At 52.1% G+C, this 20864-nt stretch overlaps 1 protein-coding gene across 1 annotated transcript in view; it reads left to right on the forward strand.

Moving 5' to 3' along the window:
• The first annotated feature begins 5252 nt into the window (after positions 1–5252).
• CASTOR2 (cytosolic arginine sensor for mTORC1 subunit 2) overlaps positions 5253–20864 on the forward strand; it is a 67716-nt gene continuing 52104 nt past the window's right edge. The window contains exon 1 of the mRNA XM_024249430.3: positions 5253–5458. Coding sequence (XP_024105198.1) covers positions 5346–5458 — 113 coding nt within the window. The 5' untranslated portion in view covers positions 5253–5345. The remainder of the gene's footprint in view (positions 5459–20864) is intronic.

Raw genomic sequence — 20864 nt, forward strand, 5'->3', positions numbered from 1 at the left:
AAGCCAGTACCTCCTTAAATTCAGGGCCCAAAGTGCCTCAACTTGCTTCACCCCAGTCCCAGCCTGAATCCTCAGGACTTGACAACTCAGAGGTCAATTTCCTTAACACCCCAACATGAATTTCAGAAGTTTCACAGAAATCTTAAGCACCAAATACAACTGAGCGAAAGCAATTCTGCAAGTCAAAACAAAGTGGTCTAAATTTGCAAACTTTATGGCAGTCTGGCTTGATGAAATATAAAGCCCACAATGCTTTTAAACAGTTTAGGCCAGGCACAGTGGCTCATGCCTATAATCCCAGCATTTTGGGAGGCTGAGGCGGGCAGATCACCTGAGGCCAGGAGTTTGAGACCAGCCTTGCCAACATGGTAAAACCCCGTCTCTACTAAAAATACAAAAATTGGTTGAGCGTTGTGGCTCACGCCTGAAATCCCAGCACTTTGGGAAGCCAAGGTGGGTGGATCACAAGGTCAAGAGATCAAGACCATCCTGGCCAACATGGTGAAACCTCGCCTCTACTAAAAATACAAAAATCAGCTGGCATGGTGGCACACACCTGCAGTCCCAACTCCTCGGGAGGCTGAGGCAGGAAAATCACTTGAACCTGGGAGGAGGAGGTTGCAGTGAGCCGAGATCATGACACTGCACTCCAGTCTGGCTACAGAGTGAGACTCCGTCTCAAAAACAAACAAAAAAATACAAAAATTAGCTGGGCGTGGTGGCGTGCACCTGTATTTCCAGCTACTTGGGAGGCTGAGGCAGGAGAATTGCTTAAACCCAAGAGGCAGAAGTTGCAATGAGCTGAGATCATGCCATTGCACCCTACCCTGGGTGACAGAGCAAGACTCTGTCTCAAAAAAAAAAAAAAGAAAAAAAATATATTTTTTACCAAGACCCACAGTAAAACATACCTTTGTATCAAGTTCTAGTGCACATAGGCAGACACACACATGCACGCACCCCTTACACACATGGACAAAATTAAAGTGCCCTGGGGTATAGAAAAGATAATAGTAACCTTCCCATTTTATATGCAACACTGTGTCATTTTCTAGTCTATTTAAAATTTTTTTGTGTTTTCTTTTTGGGGGGATTTTTCCATTTTGTTGAAGAGACGGTCTCACTCTGTTACTCAGGCTAGAGTCCAGTGGTACAATAATAGTTCACTGCGGCTGGGCACGGTAGCTCACACCTGTAATCCCAGCACTTTGGGAAACTGAGGCGGGTAGATCACAAGGTCAGGTGTTCAAGACCAGCCTGGCCAACATAGTGAAAACCTGTGTCTACTAAAAATAAAAATAATTAGCTGGGCATGGTGGCAGATGCCTGTAATCCCACCTACTTGGGAGGCTGAGGCAGGAGAATTGCTTGAACCTGGGAGGCGGAGGTTGCAGTGAGCCGAGATTATGCCACTGCACTCCAGCCCGGGGAACAGTGTGAGACTCTGTCTCAAGAAAAGAAAGAAAGAAAGAAAGAGAGAGAGAGAAAGAAAGAGAGAGAGAGAGAAAGAAAAAGAAAGAAAGAAAGGAGGGAGGGAGGGAGGGAGGGAGGAAAGAAAGAAAGAAAGAAAGAAAGAAAAAGAAAGAAAGAAAGAAGGAAAGAAAGAAAGAGAGAGAGAGAAAGCAAGCAAGCAAGCACAATAATAGCGCACTGCAGCTCCGAACTCCTGGGCCCAAGGGATCCTCCCACCTCAGCCTCTTGAGTAACTAGGACTACAGGTGCACGCTACCACATCTAGCTAGTTTCTTATATTTTTATTTTTGTAGAGATGAGTGGTCTTGCTATGTTGCCCAGGCTGGTCTCAGACTCCCGGCCTCAAGAGATCCTCTTGCCTTGGCCTCCCAAAATGCTGAGATTACTGGCATCAGCCACTGTACCCAGCCTGTTTAATTATTTTTTTAAATAATTGCCATGCCTTGCTAAATTGATTTCACCATCCACTACATGGGTCATACACAGCCTGCAGATTGAAAAATGCTACCTTAGGCCATCTAGAGCAGAAGTCAGAAAACTAGCCAAATCTTGCCTTTAGCCTTGTTTTGTTTCACCTGCTTTTTGTTGTTGTTGTTGTTGTTTTGTTTTTTGTGGGTTTTTTTTTAAGACAGAATCTTGTTCTGTTGCCTAGGCTGGAGTGCAGTAGCGCGATCTCGGCTCACTGCAACCTCTGCTTCCCAGGTTCAAGTGATTCTCCTACCTCAGCCTCTCAAGTAGCTGGGATTACAGATGCACACCACCATGCCCGGCTAATTTTTGTATTTTCAGTAAGACAGGGTTTCACCATGCTGGCCAGGCTGGTCTCGAACTCCTGACCTTGTGATCTGGCCGCTTTGGCATCCCAAAATGCTGGGATTATAGGTGTGAGCCACTGCGCCCTGCCAGTTGTTGTTTTTTTTTAGAAACTGAATTTTATGCCTTCAGGCAGGCTTCCCTTCACCTGTACCATTTCCAACATTTTTTTTTTTTTTTTTGAGATGGAGGCTCACTCTATCACCCAGGCTGGAGTGCAGTGGCGCGATCTCAGCTTACTGCAACCTCCACCTCCTGGGTTCAAGCGATTCTCCTGCTTCAGGAGAATGCACCACCATGCCCAGCTAATTTTTTTGTGTTTTTAGTAGAGACGAGGTTTCACCATGTTGGTCAGGCTGGCCTCGAACTCCTGACCTCAAATGATCTACCCTCCTTGGCCTCCCAAAGTGCTGGGATTACAGGCGTGAGTCACCGTGCCCAACCACATTTCCAACTATCTGATAGCCAACTGCTTCACACATCTGTGTAATCTGTCTGGCCCCTGAATGCATTTCTGTTTGGGATTTCTAGATCTCTAGATTCTAAAGGCATAGATAGGTGCTTTGATGCATTCCACAAATATTGAATGAGTGTCTCTCATAGGCCAGTCACTATTGCTGACAATGGGAACACAGCCGAGAACAGACAAAAATCACTGCCTTTGTGGTGGTGAGATTGCGTCGGGGAGAGACAGATAAGCTTTAAAAAAAAATGTTGAGGCTGGAGGATCACTTGAGGCTGGGAGTTTGAGACTAGCCTGAGCAACATAGTGAGACACCCCTCTCTACAAAAAGTAAAAAAAAAGGCTGGGCGTGGTGGCTCACGCCTGTAATCCCAGCACTTTGGTAGGCCGAGGAGGGCGGATCATGAGGTCAGGAGGTCGAGACCATCCTGGCTAACACAGTGAAACCCGGTCTCTACTAAAAATACAAAAAAATTAGCCGGGCGTGGTGGCGGGAGCCTGTAGTCCCAGCTACTCGGGAGGCTGAGGCAGGAGAATGGCGTGAACCTGGGAGGGGGAGGTTGCAGTGAGCCAAGATCGCGCCACTGCACTTCAGCCTGGGTGATAGAGCGAGACTCCATCTCAAAACAAAACAAAACAAAACAAAACAAAAAAAAGGCCAGGCATGGTGGCTTATGCCTGTAATCCCAGCAGTTTGGGAGGCGGAGGTGGGTGGATCACCTGAGGTCAGGAGTTCAAGACCAGCCTAGGCAACATGGTGAAAAATACAAATATTAGCCGGCCGTGGTGGCCTGCGCCTGTAATCCCAGCTAGTTGGGAGGCCGAGGCACGAGAATTGCTGAACCAAGGGGGCGGAGGTTGCAGTAAGCCAAGATCGCGCCATGGCACTCTAGTCTGGGCGACAGAGCAAGACTCCATCTCGGGGGGGAAGAAAGAAAGTAAAAAAAAAAAAAAATTAGCTAGGCATAACTGTAGTCCTAACTGCTCGGGAAGCTGGGTTGGGAGGATCGCTTAAGCTCAGGAGTTCGAGGCTGTAGTGAGCTATGATTGAGCCCCTGCACTCCATCCTGGGCAACAGAGCTAGACCCTGTCTTTAAAAAATAAATAAATAAAAGAAAAAGAGTAAAAGAAAATAAAGTGGGAGGGGGATATGCATGCTCTAAGATCTATCTACCACAGATTACAGGCTTTTCACCCTTTTGTGGAAATGGCAAAACCTAGTATGTTCCTACCTAACAGAGGAGGGCTGAGGGAAGGTGAGGGAGCACAACTGCAATTTTCCCCTAAAAGAGAGTTCTCAGCCTGCCCTGGCAGATAGATCTCACCCATCGCGTCCCCAAATTACTCTGCCAAAGGTCGAAGCACCAATCACTTTAACCCAGAACATTTCAAAACCAGACAGCCGTGAAGGAGGAACCTCTGTGGACTGGGCGCGTGGGCCCTGGGGTTGGAAGTGCCTCAGACGCACTTTACATTTTCCCCGAGTTCAGCCTTCGCAGTCCCCATCAACCGCTCTCCGGTGGGATAAATGGCCACCTCATTAGCTCTGCACACATGACCCTCCCGACCTGACTCCTGGTGACTATGCCTGCCTTATCTCTTTTCTCTCCTCCCTCACATTTTCCGCTGCAACAAAGCCAAACACAGCACCGTGGGGGCTTTCACGCTTCTGTGCCCTAGGACACGCTGTTCCTGCAGCCTGGAAGGCCTCTGTCCTTCATCCGCGCGCCCTCACTCCCTTGCTACGAACTCCCATTCATCCTTCAAAACCCAGCCTGAGTGTCCTCTCCCCCAGGTCACCCCTTTTGACCTGTCAATCCCATCCCTCCGGGTCCCCAGCAAGCTTTTCGGTTTGGCTTCTCTGCACTCTCATGACCGATTGCCCTACATCTTGGCGCTCCCAGACTCGGGCCTTCTCCAGCACCGGAGTCGTCTGGTTTGCTCGCTTTACATCCAAGCGCCTAGTACCGAGCCTGAGTGGGTGCCAGAGGGCGCGCCTAGGCTCAGGCTGGCTCCACCAGTCCCGTGCCTCCCCTCGGCCTTCCCCGTGGTCCTGAGGTTGCCCGCGTCCTGCATTTCCCGTGCACCGGGCTGCCGGTAGCTCCGGCCGCCCAGCCCCCGCGGCGGCGGCAGCAGCACCACCACCACCACCACCACCACCACCACCACCACCACCACCACCACCACCACCACCACCACCACCACCGGGGGAGCCCCCCCAGGCGGACTACAAGTCCCGGCAGGCCGCGCGCGAGCCGCGCATGCGCACCGGGGACCGGCGTTTGAGTGGCAAGTTGTTTGTTACAGCGAACACCAGCTGCTCCCCGCGCCGGGCGCCGCGCGCCGCTGCTCCGCCGCTCGGCCCCTCGGCTGCTGCTCCGCCGGCGCTGCCTCCCTCACCCCGCGGCTCCCCCTTGCAACTTGGCGGGCCTCCTCCCTTTTGTCCGGCCCGGCCCGGCCGCCGCTGCCCCCCGCGCCCGGCGCCGAGCTCCCGGGTCCCCGGGCCGGCTGTCGGTGCCGGCAGGGCGCGGAGGGGGCGGGGGCCGCGGCTCGTCCCCCCGCGGATGAGCCGCCGCGGACGGGGCGCGGGCGGACGATGGAACTCCACATCCTGGAGCACCGGCTGCAAGTTGCCAGCGTCGCCAAGGAGAGTATCCCGCTGTTCACCTACGGCCTGATCAAACTTGCCTTCCTGTCCTCCAAGACCAGGTGAGCGCGCGGGGACGCGGCGCCGGCCGGGGACAGACAAAGGGGGCGCACCCCGGGCCGCTGTCCTCGCCGTCGCGCCTCGGAAAACAACTTCGGGCCCCGGGAGCGCCCCCGCCCCGCCCCCGCCGCCGCTTCGCTCGCGTCTGACAAAGCCGGAGCCGCAGGGTCCTGGCTCCCGGACCCCCCGCAACCCTCCACCCCCCGGTGCGCCACCCCCCACCTCTGTCGTCCCCCCATCTCTCACCCCCTCCCCCATCGCAGCCCCCTCCCCGAAATCCGGGGGGCTGGGGCGGCTGCAGTGACGGATCCGTGAATGGATGAAGGAACGAACGAATGAATGAATGAAAAACAGGTGTGGGGAAGAGGCCGTGGAAAAAACAAACTAACGCCCCCATCCCCCCATCCCTCGGTTGGGCCGGCCCCCGTCGCCACGGCGGGGGGAGGGATTCCGCTGAGCGCGGTTACCCAGAGCAGAAAATCATAAAATCATTAGTGGGTGTTTATCTCAAGGTGCCTACGAGGCTTGCTGCGGACGGCCTGGAATTGGGGGGGGGGGGAAAGGGGAGTGGGCGAGGGCCAGGGAGGGGCTGCAGAGGATGTGATTCTTTCTCCTTGGGGTCCTGGAAAGGGGGTGGGGGGATGTTTTGCCCAACCGTAGAAGGGGAGGAGCAGGCATGTTTATGCATCTGCCTTGAGGCTGGGCTTGGATGTTGCAGGGGGAAAAATAGTTGAAGGCCTTGGAAGGTAAAAGAGGGAATCACACACACACAGACACTCACTCTCTCTCTCACTTGGATTTTCCCTATGCCAGGTAAGGGTTTGACATTGTGAGTCCCGGTGGGTGCTTGCATTAGGGTTTCGTTGTTGTTGTTGTTTAAGGAGCCTGAGCCGAGGGGAGTGTGAGCTGCCAGCTAGCTGCTGTAACTTAAGTCTCGTTTGCCCACCATTGTGACTGTTAAAAGGGAATGATAAAGTTGTTACTGGTTGGTTTTTCGCGGTTTGGGGCGGTGGTGGCTCTCCCTCACTGCAAAATGAATGAATACGTTTCGGGTCAAGGTTAGCGTGAAAATGACAGCCCCCTTAGGCTGCCCCCTTTGGCACTGAGCTCAAGGGACACAGGGAAATAATTCCATCCCAGCCTGTTATCTGCCTGTGAAAAGTTCTTGCTTGGAAATCTCACTTTGATGTGTGTGTCTGAGCCGGGTGCTCAGTCCGGCTATTGTTTGCGAGATGGAGCCAGATCTGCCGGTGGCATCTTGTTTACTTTCTTCTCCGGCTGCTCAGTAGGGTATGGAGATTTGAAATAGTCGCCAAGCCTCTGCCACGGAGCCTGTGCTCCCCGTTGATTGCAAAGGGTAATGATTAAACAGGTCATTTGAAAACAAAAGCCAACAGCTCGGATTCTGAACCGCGCCCCCACCCCTCACACAAAGCCCCCCTCTGGCTGTTGACACCTTCAGATCCTGCTTCTGCTTGCCCTCTGCCCCCCACTCCCTAGCCGGCCTTGACGTTCCACGGCTTGGAGGTAACAGAACAGCCTTGTTTTTCCAAGCCTTGGCCCTCAGCCCTGGGCAGCCCCCTGGCTGATTTCTCGGCCACCATTCAAATGAGGATGATGACTCAGGCTGCGGCTGTGCACAGGGCCTGGATGCTGGAAGGAGGGGGCATTTGGGGGCTTCTTAGAAAGGCAGCAAAGGGCAGGGTCCCTCAGCCCCTTTCCATTGGCGGAGAGACTGGCCTTCTTCCAGCCCCCAACTCAGGGTCCCCTTTGGGTACTCATGGATAGGCATGTCTCTGGGGTCAAGCCCCCCTGCTGGCCTCTGGGAACACAGGAAAACCTGCCCGTCAGTGGGTCCCCCTTCCTCCCTCCTGCAGAAAGCAGCCTGTCCTGTCCCAGGCCCAGGTGACCCAGCTGACTAGTCCAGTTTCAAGATGACTCAGAGGCCAAAGGCCGTCTCTGTGTTTCCATGGTCTGGCCTCAAAAGGTGCTGGAACATTCGTCAAATGCCTGAGGACCTGCCACCCCAAGCACTCTGAGCCCAGATCGTGGCTTCAGGTCATGTGTGACCAGAGCCCCCTGCCTGCATGGCTGAGGCGAAGTCTGTCTCCTCTGGCTCACACTTTGTCCGTCTGTAAAATAGAGATAGCACTACTTGGCTCCCTCATGGACACAGAACTGCTGTGTGGATGGTGTGGGATGATTGTGGGAAATGGCTTTTTAGCACGTGTTAATGGGTCGCAGCCTGCGGACATAGCATTTAAACTGTTTTCAATAATCAGCCATCCAGGTAGAACCCCTTAGATTCTTCCTGCAATACCTGCCCCCAGGTGGTGACCCATAGCTCTGTCACCTCCCTCTCCAAAACCTAAGTTTAGCCCAGACTAGCACAGCATGCCCTGAGGGTCCCTGTACCACCTGTTTACTTTTTTTTTTTTGGAGATGGAGTTTTGCTTTTGTCCAGGCTGGAGTGCAATGGCGCCATCTCGGCTCACTGCAGCCTCCGCCTCCCGGATTCAAGCAATTCTCCTGCCTCAGCCTCCCAAGTAGCTGGGATTACAGGCATGCAGCACCACGCCTGGCTAATTTTGTGTGGAGATGGGGCTTCTCCATGTTGGTCAGGCTAGTCTTGAACTCCCGACCTCAGGTGATCCACTGGCCTCAACCTCCCAAAGTGCTGCGATTACAGGCGTGAGCCACCGCGCCCGGCCTGTTTACAGTTTTGTCAGTCACTCTATAGCATCAAATCGTTGACATGGCATTCGAGGCCCTTTGGGATCTAGATCCTGAATCCTCATCTTTATTTTTTATTTTTCTCTTTTAGAGACAGAGTTGCTCTGTTGTACAGGCTGGAATACAGTGGCGCCATGATAGCTCAGTGCAGCCTCCAACTCCTGGGCTCAAGCAGTCCTCCCACCTCGACCTCCCAAAGTCCTGGGATTACTACTCCTGGCCTTGAATCCTCATCTTTAGCCCTCCCCCAGCAAATACACAATTTCCCTTATTGCTCCCTACATACCTCTGTGCCTTTGTATCTACCTCTCTTCCATCTGCCTGGAATATTCTCCCCCACCCACCCCTAGTAAATTCCTATTCAATCCTCAAGAGCTAATGATAGCACGCTGAAACCTTCCTGAACCTTTCCCTCCGCCCCTTAGCAGACTTAAGTCACTTCTCTCTCGTGGAGTGGAGTTGTGGAAAGGGAATGGCATTAGGAAACATTCACTCTGTGTAGGGGTGTGGCTGGGTCCAAGGGATGCAGAGATACCTTGCCCCTTCCTCTGCCAAGCCCTAGAGCCTGGTGGAAGAGAAAGAAAGAGGCCATCACTCTACAGCAGGGTGGAGTCAGGGAAGGGATGGTCTAGCAGGGTACCTAGAAGGCTGGGTGCCTACCTGTAGGAGGTGGCACTAGATCTTAGAGCTTTTTTGTTTGTTTGTTTTTAAGAGATGGGGTCTCACTGTTGCCCAGGCTGAAGTACAGCGGCACCATCATAGCTCACTGCAGCCTCGAACTCCTAGGCTCAAGCAATCCTCTCACCTCGGCCTCCCAAGCACCTGGGACTGCGGGTGCGCATCACCACACTCAGCTAATTTTTACATTTCTTGTAGCGATGGGGGTCTCACTGTGTTGCCCGGGCTGGCCTTGAACTCCTGGCCTCACATGATCCTCCCACCTCAGCCTCTCAGAGGTGCGTGCGGACATAACATTTAAACTGTTACAGGCATGAGCTTACAGGCATGAGCCATTGGCCCTTAGGGCTTTCGAAGTAGGAAAGCCTCACACTTGGAGTTAAAACTAGTTGGAAGAGAAGTTCTAGACCCCAGGACCCCCAGGTACGTTCTGTGTATTAGGTATTAAACCTGCTTTGCAAACCAGGAAGCTGGGGCTCAAAGATTAAGTGACTTGCTCAAGGTCAGGCAAGAAGTGATAGATCCGGGATTTAAATGTGCAAATCTGCACCTTTCTGGCACAAGATCCGAGTTTTTGCTATTGCAGGTTGCGAGAGATGCCCCCATTAAATGGTTATGTCCAGCCCTTCTGTCTACAGCACAGTGTTCTGAAAGGCTTAGGAGCACAGAACTGAAATGCTGGCCTTTCTGTATTCCTGCCTACTTGGCCTTGGTGGGCCTTTTCTTTATTTTTTGGAGATAGGGTCTTGTTCTGTCACCCAGGCTGGAGTGCAGTGGCGTGATCACGGCTCACTGCAGCCTACACCTCCCGGGCTTCAGTGATCTGCTACCAGAGCTGTTTTCTTCTCCCAAGGATACTTGGTCATTATCACTCCCATCTAGATGGTCTACTTCTTTTTTTGTTGTTTTTTTTTGTTTTTTTTGAGACGGAGTCTTGCTCTGTCACCCGGGCTGGAGTGCAGTGGTGCGTTCTCAGCTGACTGCAACCTCCACCCCGAGAAGCTGGGATCACAGGCGTGCACCACCACGCCCGGCAAATTTTTGTATGTTTAGGAGAGACTGGGTTTCGCCATGTTTGTCAGGCTGGTGTCGAAGTCCTGACCTCAAGTGATCCACCCGCCTCGGCCTCTCAAAGTGGAGCCTCCCGCTGGGATTGCAGGCGAGAGTCACCGCGACCTGCTTAGACATTCTACTTTGTTATAGCCTTAGATCCTATCTCAGATACTTACTTCCGGGCACCTTGCATATTTCTCAACTTTAGCCCATAACAACATGTTATTGGCTTGTCTTTTTCTCTTACCTAGATTATCAACCTTCAAGTATTTTGTGCATGATTTGATCCACCCCTCCCCACCACATCACCACAGTACCTACCTGTGGTGATGAGAGCTACCGTTGACTTTGCCATATTTTGCAGAGCGGTGAAGACACTAGCTTTGGAGAAGTACAACGGCAAGGTCGCACAGCTGGAAAGAAACAGAATTGGGATTTGAACCAGGTCCCGTCTCCACTGTGTGTAGCACCCTGCTTTGTAGGCACTTAGTAAATGTCTGTTTGATGGATTTCTGACCATCAGAGTGATCCAGATTTTAACCCAAGTATTTGCCAGAATCTCATAGGAGTGCCCTGGGGCTGGAAGATACATCGTTGTAGAAGGCAGAATCACACCTGGTAGAAGCAGAGCCCAGAGACTTTGTCCCGGGTTTGCTGAACCAGGCCTCTGCCCAGGACCTTTGGAGGAGCATCTGGGTGTGGCTGGACTAGGCGAGGAATGCGCTTATTTATTCTCAGCATATAGCCAGAAGGCAAGACCCTGGGTAGGTCTGTCCGATGAGCTTCCTTTGTCCTTTGTGGTAACCCTGAGGCTCTGTGACCTAGCTGAGGGCCCTCTGTGGCACACCTCACCTTGTCTCTCCAGCCTCACCTCGAAGCTTCCAGCCACACCCTAGCGTGCCTCCAGCCTTCAGGCCTTTGTTCTTTCTGCCTAGAGTATTACTTCTTGCCTTACCCCTTTCTTCCCCGTGCATCCTTTAAGATTCCATTTCAGCTTCCCTGAGGGCACGTTGGGCTCAGTCTTCTTCTGGTAGGATGGGCTTAACTCAAAACGCTAAGGCCAGGCCCAGTGGCTCCGGCCTATAATCCCAGCATTTTGGGAGGCTGAGGTGGGAGGATCCCTTGAAGCTAGGAGATTGAGACTAGCCTGGGCAACAAAGCAAGACCCCATCTCCACACAAAAAAATTTTTAAATAATTTTTAAAAAAATAGCTAGGCATGGTGGTGCACACCTGTCTCAGGAGGTTTAGGTGGGAGGATCACTTGAGCCCGGGAATTTGAGGCTGCAGTGAGCTATGATGGTGCCACTGCACTCCAGCCTGAGCGACAGAGACCCTGTCTCTGAAAAATAATAAAAAAAGAAGAAGAAATGTAACCAGGGGCTATCAACAAGGATGCTTTGTGGTTTTTGTTTGTTTGAGATGGAGTCTCACTTTGTCGCCCAGGCTGGAGTATAGTGGTGCAGTATCGGCTCACTGCAACCTCCGCCTCCCTGGTTCAAGCAATTCTCCTGCCTCAGCCTCTGGAGTAGCTAGGATTACAGGCACCCGCCACCATGCCCAGCTAATTTTGTATTTTTAGTAGAGACGGGGTTTCGCCGTGTTTCTCAGGCTGGTCTCGAACTCCTGACCTCAGGTGATCCTCCCTCCTTGGCCTCCCAGAGTGCTGAGATTACAGGCGTGAACCACTGCACCCAGCCAGCAAGGATGCTTTGAGCTACAAACAACAAAAAGCCAGGACATAACCAATAAGAAGTTTGAACTTTGTGTGATCGGAGTTTATGGGTTGGGCTGCCCCAGGCTTGGGTAACTTAAAGGCTTGATGAGGTCATCAATTTATGCTTGGCTACCCATGGCACAGAAGCATAGCCCCACTGTAATGGCTGGGGTGACTCCGGGCATCCTGGGCAGTCAGGAGGAAACTCCGTAAAGGAAGGAGCTGTTGCCTCTAGGGTGGCCCTGAGAAAACCTTTCCGGGGGTACTCCTATCCCTGCACAGACTTCCTCATCTCATTGGTGAGAACTGGGTCACATGAACATGCCTCAGCCTATGACAGGCACAGGGAATGAGACCATCATGGACCAATCAGGATTCACCACTCAAGGTGGGGCCTGCCATCCGGATGGATGCTCTCCGCCACAGGGAGGTGGGGGACCCAGAAGCTGTGGGTGATGGCTATGTGGACAGTAGGACTGAGGCACTCAGTCCCATAGCTGACCTACCTGGGACAGGCCTGGAGGCTGACTCAGGTGTGAGGGGCAGAGAGATTACTGGGCACAGACCGCTGTGTGACCCCAGATCTAGGTGGGATCCCGGTGTGCCCCATCTGCCTGGCTTACCCCGACCCCTCTGGAACCTGCACCTACTCCCAGAGTCCCCTCTATTTTTTTATTAATATTGTTATGCAGCCACCTCTTTATCTGTTTATGTTGGAGACGGGCTCTATTGCCCAGGCTGGAGTGCAGTGGCACCATCATAGCTCACTGCAGCCTCAAACTCCTGGGCTCAAGGTATCCTCCTGCCTCAGCCGCCCGAATAGCTGGGACTACAGGCATGCAGCACCGCACCTGGTTAATTTATTTTACTCTATTTTTAATAGAGACAAGATCTCACTGTGTTGTCCAGGCTGGTCTTGAACTCCTGGCCTCAAGCAATCGTCCCACCTTGGCCTCCCAAAGTGCTAGGATTACAGGTGTGTGCTACCATGCCTGGCTAATTTTTGTATTTTTAGTAGAGATGGGGTTTCGCCATGTTGGCCAGGCTGGTCTCGACCTCCTGACCTCAGATGATCCACCTGCCTTGGCCTCCCCAAAGTGCTGGGATTACAGGTGTGAGCCACCATGCCCAGCCAAGCAGCACCCTCCTTTTTGCCCATGAAATGCTGTTATCTTTAGACTCCATTCTAGAAAGTCCATTGGATTGGCAAAAACTACACAGGCAAGTATGTAGTAAGCATGGGCCGATTGAAACTTCCTGCTGCCTTCCTGGGCTGGATCTGCTGAATGCAGGTCTCTGGTTTGTTTTGGCCTGCACTGGGTCATTCGTGTTCCTACCTGCAGGAAATCTTGCAAACGAGCCATGGTGAACACTAAAGTCTTTTGTTTTTGTTTGTTTGTTTGTTTGTTTGTTTTTGAGACAGAGTCTCGCTCTGTCGCCCAGCCTGGAGTGCAATGGCGCAATCTCGGCAGCTAAAATGCTCTAGGACCACAGAGCTGCAAGCCAGTAAGGCTTCCTAGAGGAGGCGGCACCATCTGAGCCAAGAAGAATGGGGTGTTGGGTGGCATGAGAAAATGTCAGGAGGTGCTGGGGATAAAGCAAGATGAGCAAGCAGGGAACAGGAGTGGGTGGCTACAGATGGATCAGGGGAGGGGTACGGGTGAAGAGGGTACGGGGTGAGCGCCAGAGCCTTGCGTGTGCCCACTCAGGACAGCCATAGTCTGCTGCTGCCCAGAGAAAGGCGCTGGCTCAACCCTAGCTCCCAAATCTTTTTCCTATGCCTTTTTCCTTTTTCCTCATCTCTTTCCTGAACTATCCGGATATCTTCCTGCCTCCTGCCTATAGGGCAGCCCAAATGCTCATTGCTGCCCCATCCCTCTGGGCTGGAGGAGCAAATGCCTGGAGGCTGGAAAGAGAAAGGTGTCTGCAGGGAATAAGCTGCTGTCCTGTGGCGGGTGCAAATTGGTATGCTCTGTTCACGCAGAAACCCCGCAGTGTGTACCTGTTGTAGGCAGGGCCCAATAGGAAGCGCAAAAGGAGTTTCTGTCCCATGGGAGGAAAAGACGTGAGTCCTGTGTGTTCTCCAGCAAAGGTAGAGGGTGAGAGGACCAGAGGCCCACACAGGGGGCATGGCTGGGAGTGCAGGGGCAGGGGGGAGCCCGGGAAGATGGAGGGACACAACTGGAGTGGGTGCTGGGTGGACTTCGTGCATTCCTTCAGAATCCCTGGCCACATCTCTGCCTTGTTGGTTTTGTTTGTTTTTTTGAGACAGGGTCTCACTCTGTCACCCAAGCGGGAATGCAATGGCGTGATCTCAGCTCACTGCAACCTCTCCTTCCTGGGTTCAAGTGACTCTTGTGCCTCAGCCTCCCGAGTAGCTGGGATTACAGGCATGCACCACCATGCCTGGCTAATTTTTTGTATTTTAATAGAGATGAGGTTTCGCCTTGTTGGCCAGGGTGGTCTTGAACTCCTGACCTCAGGTGATCCACCCACCTTGGCCTTCCAAAGTGCTGGGATTACAGGCGTGAGCCACCACTCCCGGCCTGAATCTTTCTTGATCTTCTATCTATCTGTCTATCCACTCTGGCTCTGTCTACTCCCTTCCCAACACATGCCCTATTTTAGGTAACCATGGTAGTTTTGTTTTGTTTTGTTTTGCTTTTGTTTTTGGAGATGGAGTTACACTCTGTCTCCCAGGCTGGACTGCAGTGGCACGATCTCGGCTCACTGCAACCTCTGCCTCCTGGGTTGAAGTGATGCTCCTGCCTCAGCCTCCTGAGTAGCTGGGGTTACAGGTACCACTACCATGCCCAGCTAATTTTTTGTATTTTTAATTCAGATGGGTTTTACCGGGTTGGCCAGGCTGGTCTTGAACTCCTGACCTCAAGTGATCTGCCCACCTTGGCCTCCCAACGTGCTGGGATTACAGGCATGAGCCACTGCGCCTGGCCAACCGTGATAGTTTTCAGATTTTTTGTACAGAGGGGGTCTCACTCTGTTGTCCACGCTGGTCTCAAACTCCTGACCTTAAGTGATCCTCCCGCCTTGATTTCCCAAAGTGCTGGGATTACAGGCATGAGCCACTGCTCCCAGCTGCTGGTGGTTTTAAAAGCTAGGATCAGCTGGGTGCAGTGGCTCACGCCTGTAATCCCAGCACTTTGGGAGGCCGAGGCGGGCGGATCACAAGGTCAGGAGATCGAGACCATCCTGGCTAACACGGTGAAACCCTGTCTCTACTAAAAATAGAAAAATTAGCCGGGCGTGGTGGCGGGCGCCTGTATTCCCAGCTACTCAGGAGGCTGAGGCAGGAGAATGGTGTGAAGCTGAGATCGCGCCACTGCATTCCAGCCTGGGTGACAGAGCCAGACTCCGTGTCAAAAAAAAAAAAAAAAAAAAAAAAAAAAAAAGCTAGGATCCCTCCACCCCCCTCTCCTTTAAATGTCTGTCTTGGCTACTTTCTTCTAAGTCACTAGGAGATGGTAAAAGCAATACTGCGAGACTTCCGAGGCTAGGGCACGAAGGGATAGCTTCTGCGTGGCGCTCCCTCTCTCCCAGATCCCTTGCTCTGTGGGAAACCAACCCCCAAGGCCTGAGGACACCCAAGCAGCCCCATGGAGAGGCCCATATGGAGAGGAACTGAGGCATCCCACCCTCAGCCGGCAGAGCGGGGCTTTGAAAACAGATCCTTCTGCCCCAGGCAAGCCTTCCAATGGATTGCAGCCCCAGCCAATGCCTTGAACTGCCAAGTTCAGCCACACCTAAATTCCTAACCCATAGGAACTGTGAGAGATAATAAAAGTTTGTTGTTGTTTCAAGCCACTAAGATTTGGGGTAATTTGTTATGCAGCAACAGATAAGGAATGAAATGACCCTGCCATTTATCATTGAGATGGGAACAAACATTTTTTAGAATAGCAGGAAGTACTTAAAATAATTACTAGATTGGCCAGGCGCAGTGGCTCACGCCTGTAATCCCAGCACTTTAGGCTGGTCGCTTGAGCTCAGGAATTGGAGACCAGTGGAGGCAACATGGTGGGACCCCGACTCTGCAAAAAATACAGAAAAATTAGCTAGGCATGATGGCGCCTGCCTGTGATCCCAACTACTCAGGAGGCTGAGGTGGGAGGATTGCTTGAGCCTAGGAGGTAGAGGTTGCAGTGAGCTGAGATTGCACCACTGTACTCCAGCCTGGACAACATAATGAGACCCTGTCTCCTCATCACCATCATCATCATCATCATCATCACAATAATAACAACAGCAACCTGCAGACAATAGGGCAAACCTGACTATGTGATCACGCCACCTTTAGTCCAGCCAGAGAACTCTCATGAGTCCTTAAACCTAACACAGACACTTCTTGAGGTCGGCTTCAGCATCCTCTCCTCCAGGAAGCCACCCTGGTGCCTGGTGAGTGGCTTCCTGGGATCACCCATGCCTCGGGGTGCAGGATGAGAGGGCTGGTCCTGATCCCCTTCTGTCCTCACCCCCAGGTCCATGTCCAGGGCTCAGGACTGGTCATCCCCCGGTGTTGACTCATCTCCCAGGGATCAAAAAAGTCAGTTGTAGCTGGGCGCGGTGGCTCACGCCTGTAATCCCGGCACTGTGGGAGGCCCAAGCAGGTGCATCACATGAGTTCAGGAGTTCAAGACCAGCCTGGCCAACAAGGTGAAGCCCTGACTCTACCAAAAATACAAAAATTAGCCGACATGGTGGCAGGCACCTGTAATCCCAGCTACTCAGGAGGCTGAGGCAGGAGAATCGCTTGAACCCGGAAGACAGAGGTTGTATTGAGCTGAAATCATGCCACTACACTCCAGCCTGGGCTACAAGAGTGAAACTCCATCTCAAAAAAAAAAAAAAAAACCTTGTAAAAGGTTTAATTGGTCTCTTTTGAGCCTGCACACGGCTGGAAAGGTTTTCTCTTATAACAGATCTGCAGTATGAGAAACCACCCCAGTTGCATCCGCGCTGGTCCAGTGGGATTCTGGGTGTCCAAGGTCCCTGTGGGCCATCCACGGTGCTAAATTAAAATTTTTTGAAAAACATTCTTTTTGTTTTTGTTTTTGTTTTTTTTTTGAGACGGAGTCTGGCTCTGTCGCCCAGGCTGGAGTGGAGTGGTGCGATCTCGGCTCACTGCAAACTCCACCTCCCGGGTTCACGCCATTCTCATGCCTCAGCCTCCCGAGTAGCTGGGACTACAGGCGCCTGCCACCACTCCCGGCTAATTTTTTTGTATTTTTAGTAGTGACGGAGTTTCACCGTGTGAGTCAGGATGGTCTCGCTCTCCTGACCTCGTGACCCGCCCGCCTCGGCCTCCCAAAGTGCTGGGATTACAGGCATGAGCCACCGTGCCCAGCCTGAAAAAAATTATTGAGACAGGGTGTCACTCTGTCAACCCAAGCTAGAGTGCAGTGATGCAATCTCAGCTCACTCCAGCCTCAATTTCCCAGGCTCCAACAATCCTCCTGCCTCAGCCCCACTGAGTAGCTGGGACTGCAAGCACTCACCACTACACCCAGATAGTTTTTGTTTTTTTTGTAGAGATGGGGTCTCGCTATGTTGCCCAGGCTGGTCTCGAACTCCCGGGCCCAAGTGATCCTCCTGCCTCAGCCTTCCAAAGTGCTGGGATTACAGGCGTGAGCTACGGCGCCTGGCCTGAATGGAAAACTGGTGTCTAGGTGCCGTATACTCAGCCTTGCCCTCATCATAACACATTGAACGTACTCCAACCTCTGAGCTAGATCTCGGCTTAAAAACCTGCGGTTTTGCTTGCACACCCACTTTTTTTTTTTTTTTTTTTTTTTTTTGATACACAGTCTTGCTCTGTCACCCAGGCTGGAGTGCAATGGTACGATCTTGGCTCATTGCAACCTCCATCTCCTGGAGTCAAGCGATTCTCATCCCCCAGTCCCCCAGGTAGCTGGGATTACAGGTGCACGCCACCAAGCCTGGCTAATTTTTGCATTTTTAGTAGAGACGGGGTTTCACCATGTTGCCCAGGCTGGTCTTGAACTCGTGACCTCAAGTAATCCACCAGCCTTGGCCTCCCAGAGTGCTGGGATAACAGGTGTGAGCCACTGCGCCCAGCCATGCACCCACATTTACAGCAACCTTATTCACTAGGGTCTAAAGTTAGAAGTGACCCAGGTGTCTACTGATGGATGAACAGATCAACAAAATGGGATGTATTCACACAAAGGAATATTATTCAGGGGGGAAAAAGGAAGGAAGTTCTGACACATGCTACAACATGAATGAACCTTGAAGACATCATGCTGAGTGAAATAAACTAGTCACGAAAGAACAAATACTGCATGAGATCCCACTTGTATGAAATACCTGGTGCAGCCAGTCATAGAGTCAGAAAGGATGGTGGTTGCCAAGAGCTGGGGAGTTGGTGTTTAGTGGGTATGGAGTTCCCGTTGTGTAAGATGAAGAGTTCTAGAGATGGATGGTGGCAATTGCTGTCCATATTGCAAATGTGCTTAACACGATTGAATTGCACACTTATAGTTAAGATGGTAGGTTTTGTTGTGTGCGTTTTACCACAATTAATAAAATTTGAAGCCAGGCGTGGTGGCTTATGCCTGTAATCCCAGCACTTTGGGAGGCTGAGGCGAGTGGATTGGTTGAGCTCACAAGTTGGAGACCTGCCTGGGCAACATGGTGAAACCTCATCTCTACAAAAGATACAAAATGTAGCTGGGCGTAGTGGTGTGCACCTGTGGTCTTAGCTACTCAGGAGGCTGAGGTGGAAGAATCCCTTGACCCCAGGAGGTGGAGGCTGCAGTGAGCCGTACGTGCCACCGTACTCCAGCTAGGGCAGTAGAGCCAGACCTTGTCTCAAAAAAATAAAAATTAAAATTAATGTTTAAGATTTTATTTTATTTTAGATTCAAGAGGTACACATGCATGTTTGTTACATGGATGTATTGCATACTGGTGGGGACTGGGCCTCTAGTACGCCCATTACCCAAATAGTGAACATTGTACCCGATAGGTAATTTTTTTTAACCTTCCTCCCCTTCCCAACCTCCCCTCTATTGGAGTCCCCAGTGTCTGATGTTCCCATATATATTTTTTTTGAGACGGAGTCTTACTCTATCACCCAGGCTGGAGTGCAGTGGTGCAATCTCGGCTCAATACAGCCTCTGCCTCCTGGGTTCAAGTGATCCTCCTGCCTCAGCCTCCCTAGTAGCTGGGACTACAGGCATGTGCCACCACACCCAGCTAATTTTTGTATTTTTTAGTAGAGATGGGGTTTCACCATGTAGGCCAGGCTGGTCTTGAACTCCTGACCTCAGGTGACTCGCCTGCCTCGGCCTCCCAAAGGGCTGAGATCATAAGCGTGAGCCACTGCTCCCGGCCACGGCAGATCCTTCTGGAGCACCCACTATGCATGAGGCCTCCGCTGGGAGTTCCCATCATTCACCCTCATAGCAGTTCTACAGGAAGGAGCTGTCTGCCCCCAAGTCACACAGTGGACAACAGCAGTTTGGGGTTCAGCCTTGGCCCCCCCACTCCCAACTCCTCGCCGCCTATGCCCTCCACTCCTTTCCACTGTTAACCCAAGATGGAAAAGCTTATGCCAAGGGTCATTTCTCAGGATGTGCACATAACAGGAAAATGTGTTTTTATCCAAATTCCCACAACCCACCAGCCATGTGATCTTGGGCAACTTAGAACCTCCAAGGAGGGTCTGGCTCTGTTATCTATGCTAGAGTGCAGTGGCGTGATCATAGCTCACTGCAGCCTCAACCTTCCAGGCGTAAGCAATCCTCCTGCCTCAGCCTTCCAAGTAGCTGGGACTACATACAGGTGTGCACCGTCATGCCCAGCTAATTTTTAAAAAAGATTTTTAGTAGCAACAGGGTCTTACTATGTTGCCCAGGCCAGTCTCGAGCTCTTGAGCTCAGACAACTCTCTTGCCTTGGCCTCCCAAAGTGGGGGAATTATAGGCGTGAGCCACCACACCGTGGCCTGGTTTCAACTTTAAAATAGGGATAAGGTGAGGCATGGTGGCTCACACTTGTAATCCCAACACTTTGGGAGGTCGAAGCGGGAGGATTGCCTGAGCTCTCAGGAGTTTGAGATCAGCCTGGACAACATAGTGTGACCCCATCTCTATACCAAAAAATAACCGGAGATAATACTATCAACATCTTGGGTGGTTGCGAGAATTAAATGGGGAATTTTATGTTAGGGACTTAGTGAGGTGTTGATTACATAGTGAACCTGTTATTCACAGAAATTCAATGGATGTTTATTGAGGTGTCCTGTACTTGATGCAAACCTCGGCGAGGTGGCAGTGGTGGCCTCTGTCCCCATGGCGTGGATGGTCTGTTCTGCTTTGGAAGCACTGGAAGGGCACATCTGACAATTGCAGGATGGCTGATTTTTATTGGAGGAAGGGAAGCTGTTTATTTGTTTCAGATTGACTGAGCTGTGGGGATGTGGGAGGCTGGCAGGAGGGGAGGGCTCTATAGTAAGGAGACTGGAGAAACTTTGGGGCCAGGCAGGCAGCCCCCTGGTAAGAGCTGCTTCTTGGAACACAAAGAGCCGTTGCGTCCTCCAGCCGGACTTGAGGAAGGTGGGACCTCTCTGCTCCCAGCAACATCTTGGGGACCCTTCTCTGCCCTGCACACCAGCTCTGCCTGCAGGGTGCCTGGACACTCTGGGTGTCTACTGTGTCCCCATATGGTGCTTGCAAGTCTTCCTCCCAGATTGCCCCCTGCTTCTGTGTCCCCTCCCTGGTGCACAGCACCACACCCAGCCCACCCAGGTCCTGCCCATTTGACCCCCAGTCTTTCTCCAGTCGCCCCTCCTCTGCATGTTGACTGCCATGTCTTGTCCTCTTTTTCTTTTTTTTTGAGACAGTGTCTTGCTCGGTCATCCAGGCTGCTGGAGTGCAATGGCGCAGTCTTGGCTCACTGCAACCTCCGCCTCCCGTGTTCAAGTGATACTCCTGCCTCAGTCCTCCCTGGGACTGCAGGTGTACACCACCATGCCTGGCTAATTTTTATATTTTCAGTAGAGTCAGGGTTTCACCATGTTGGCCAGGCTGGTCTCAAACTCCTAACCTCAGGTGATCCACCCGCCTCGGCCTCCCAGAGTGCTGGGATTACAGGCGTGAGCCCCCATGCCCAGCCTGTCCGCTTCTATTCTAGCTCCCCTACTCCTGATCCCCTGACCCCGAGGCCTCAGGACGAAGATCTCATCCCC

Source organism: Pongo abelii, chromosome 6 (genome assembly GCF_028885655.2).
Source record: "Pongo abelii isolate AG06213 chromosome 6, NHGRI_mPonAbe1-v2.0_pri, whole genome shotgun sequence".
NCBI lineage: Eukaryota > Metazoa > Chordata > Mammalia > Primates > Hominidae > Pongo > Pongo abelii.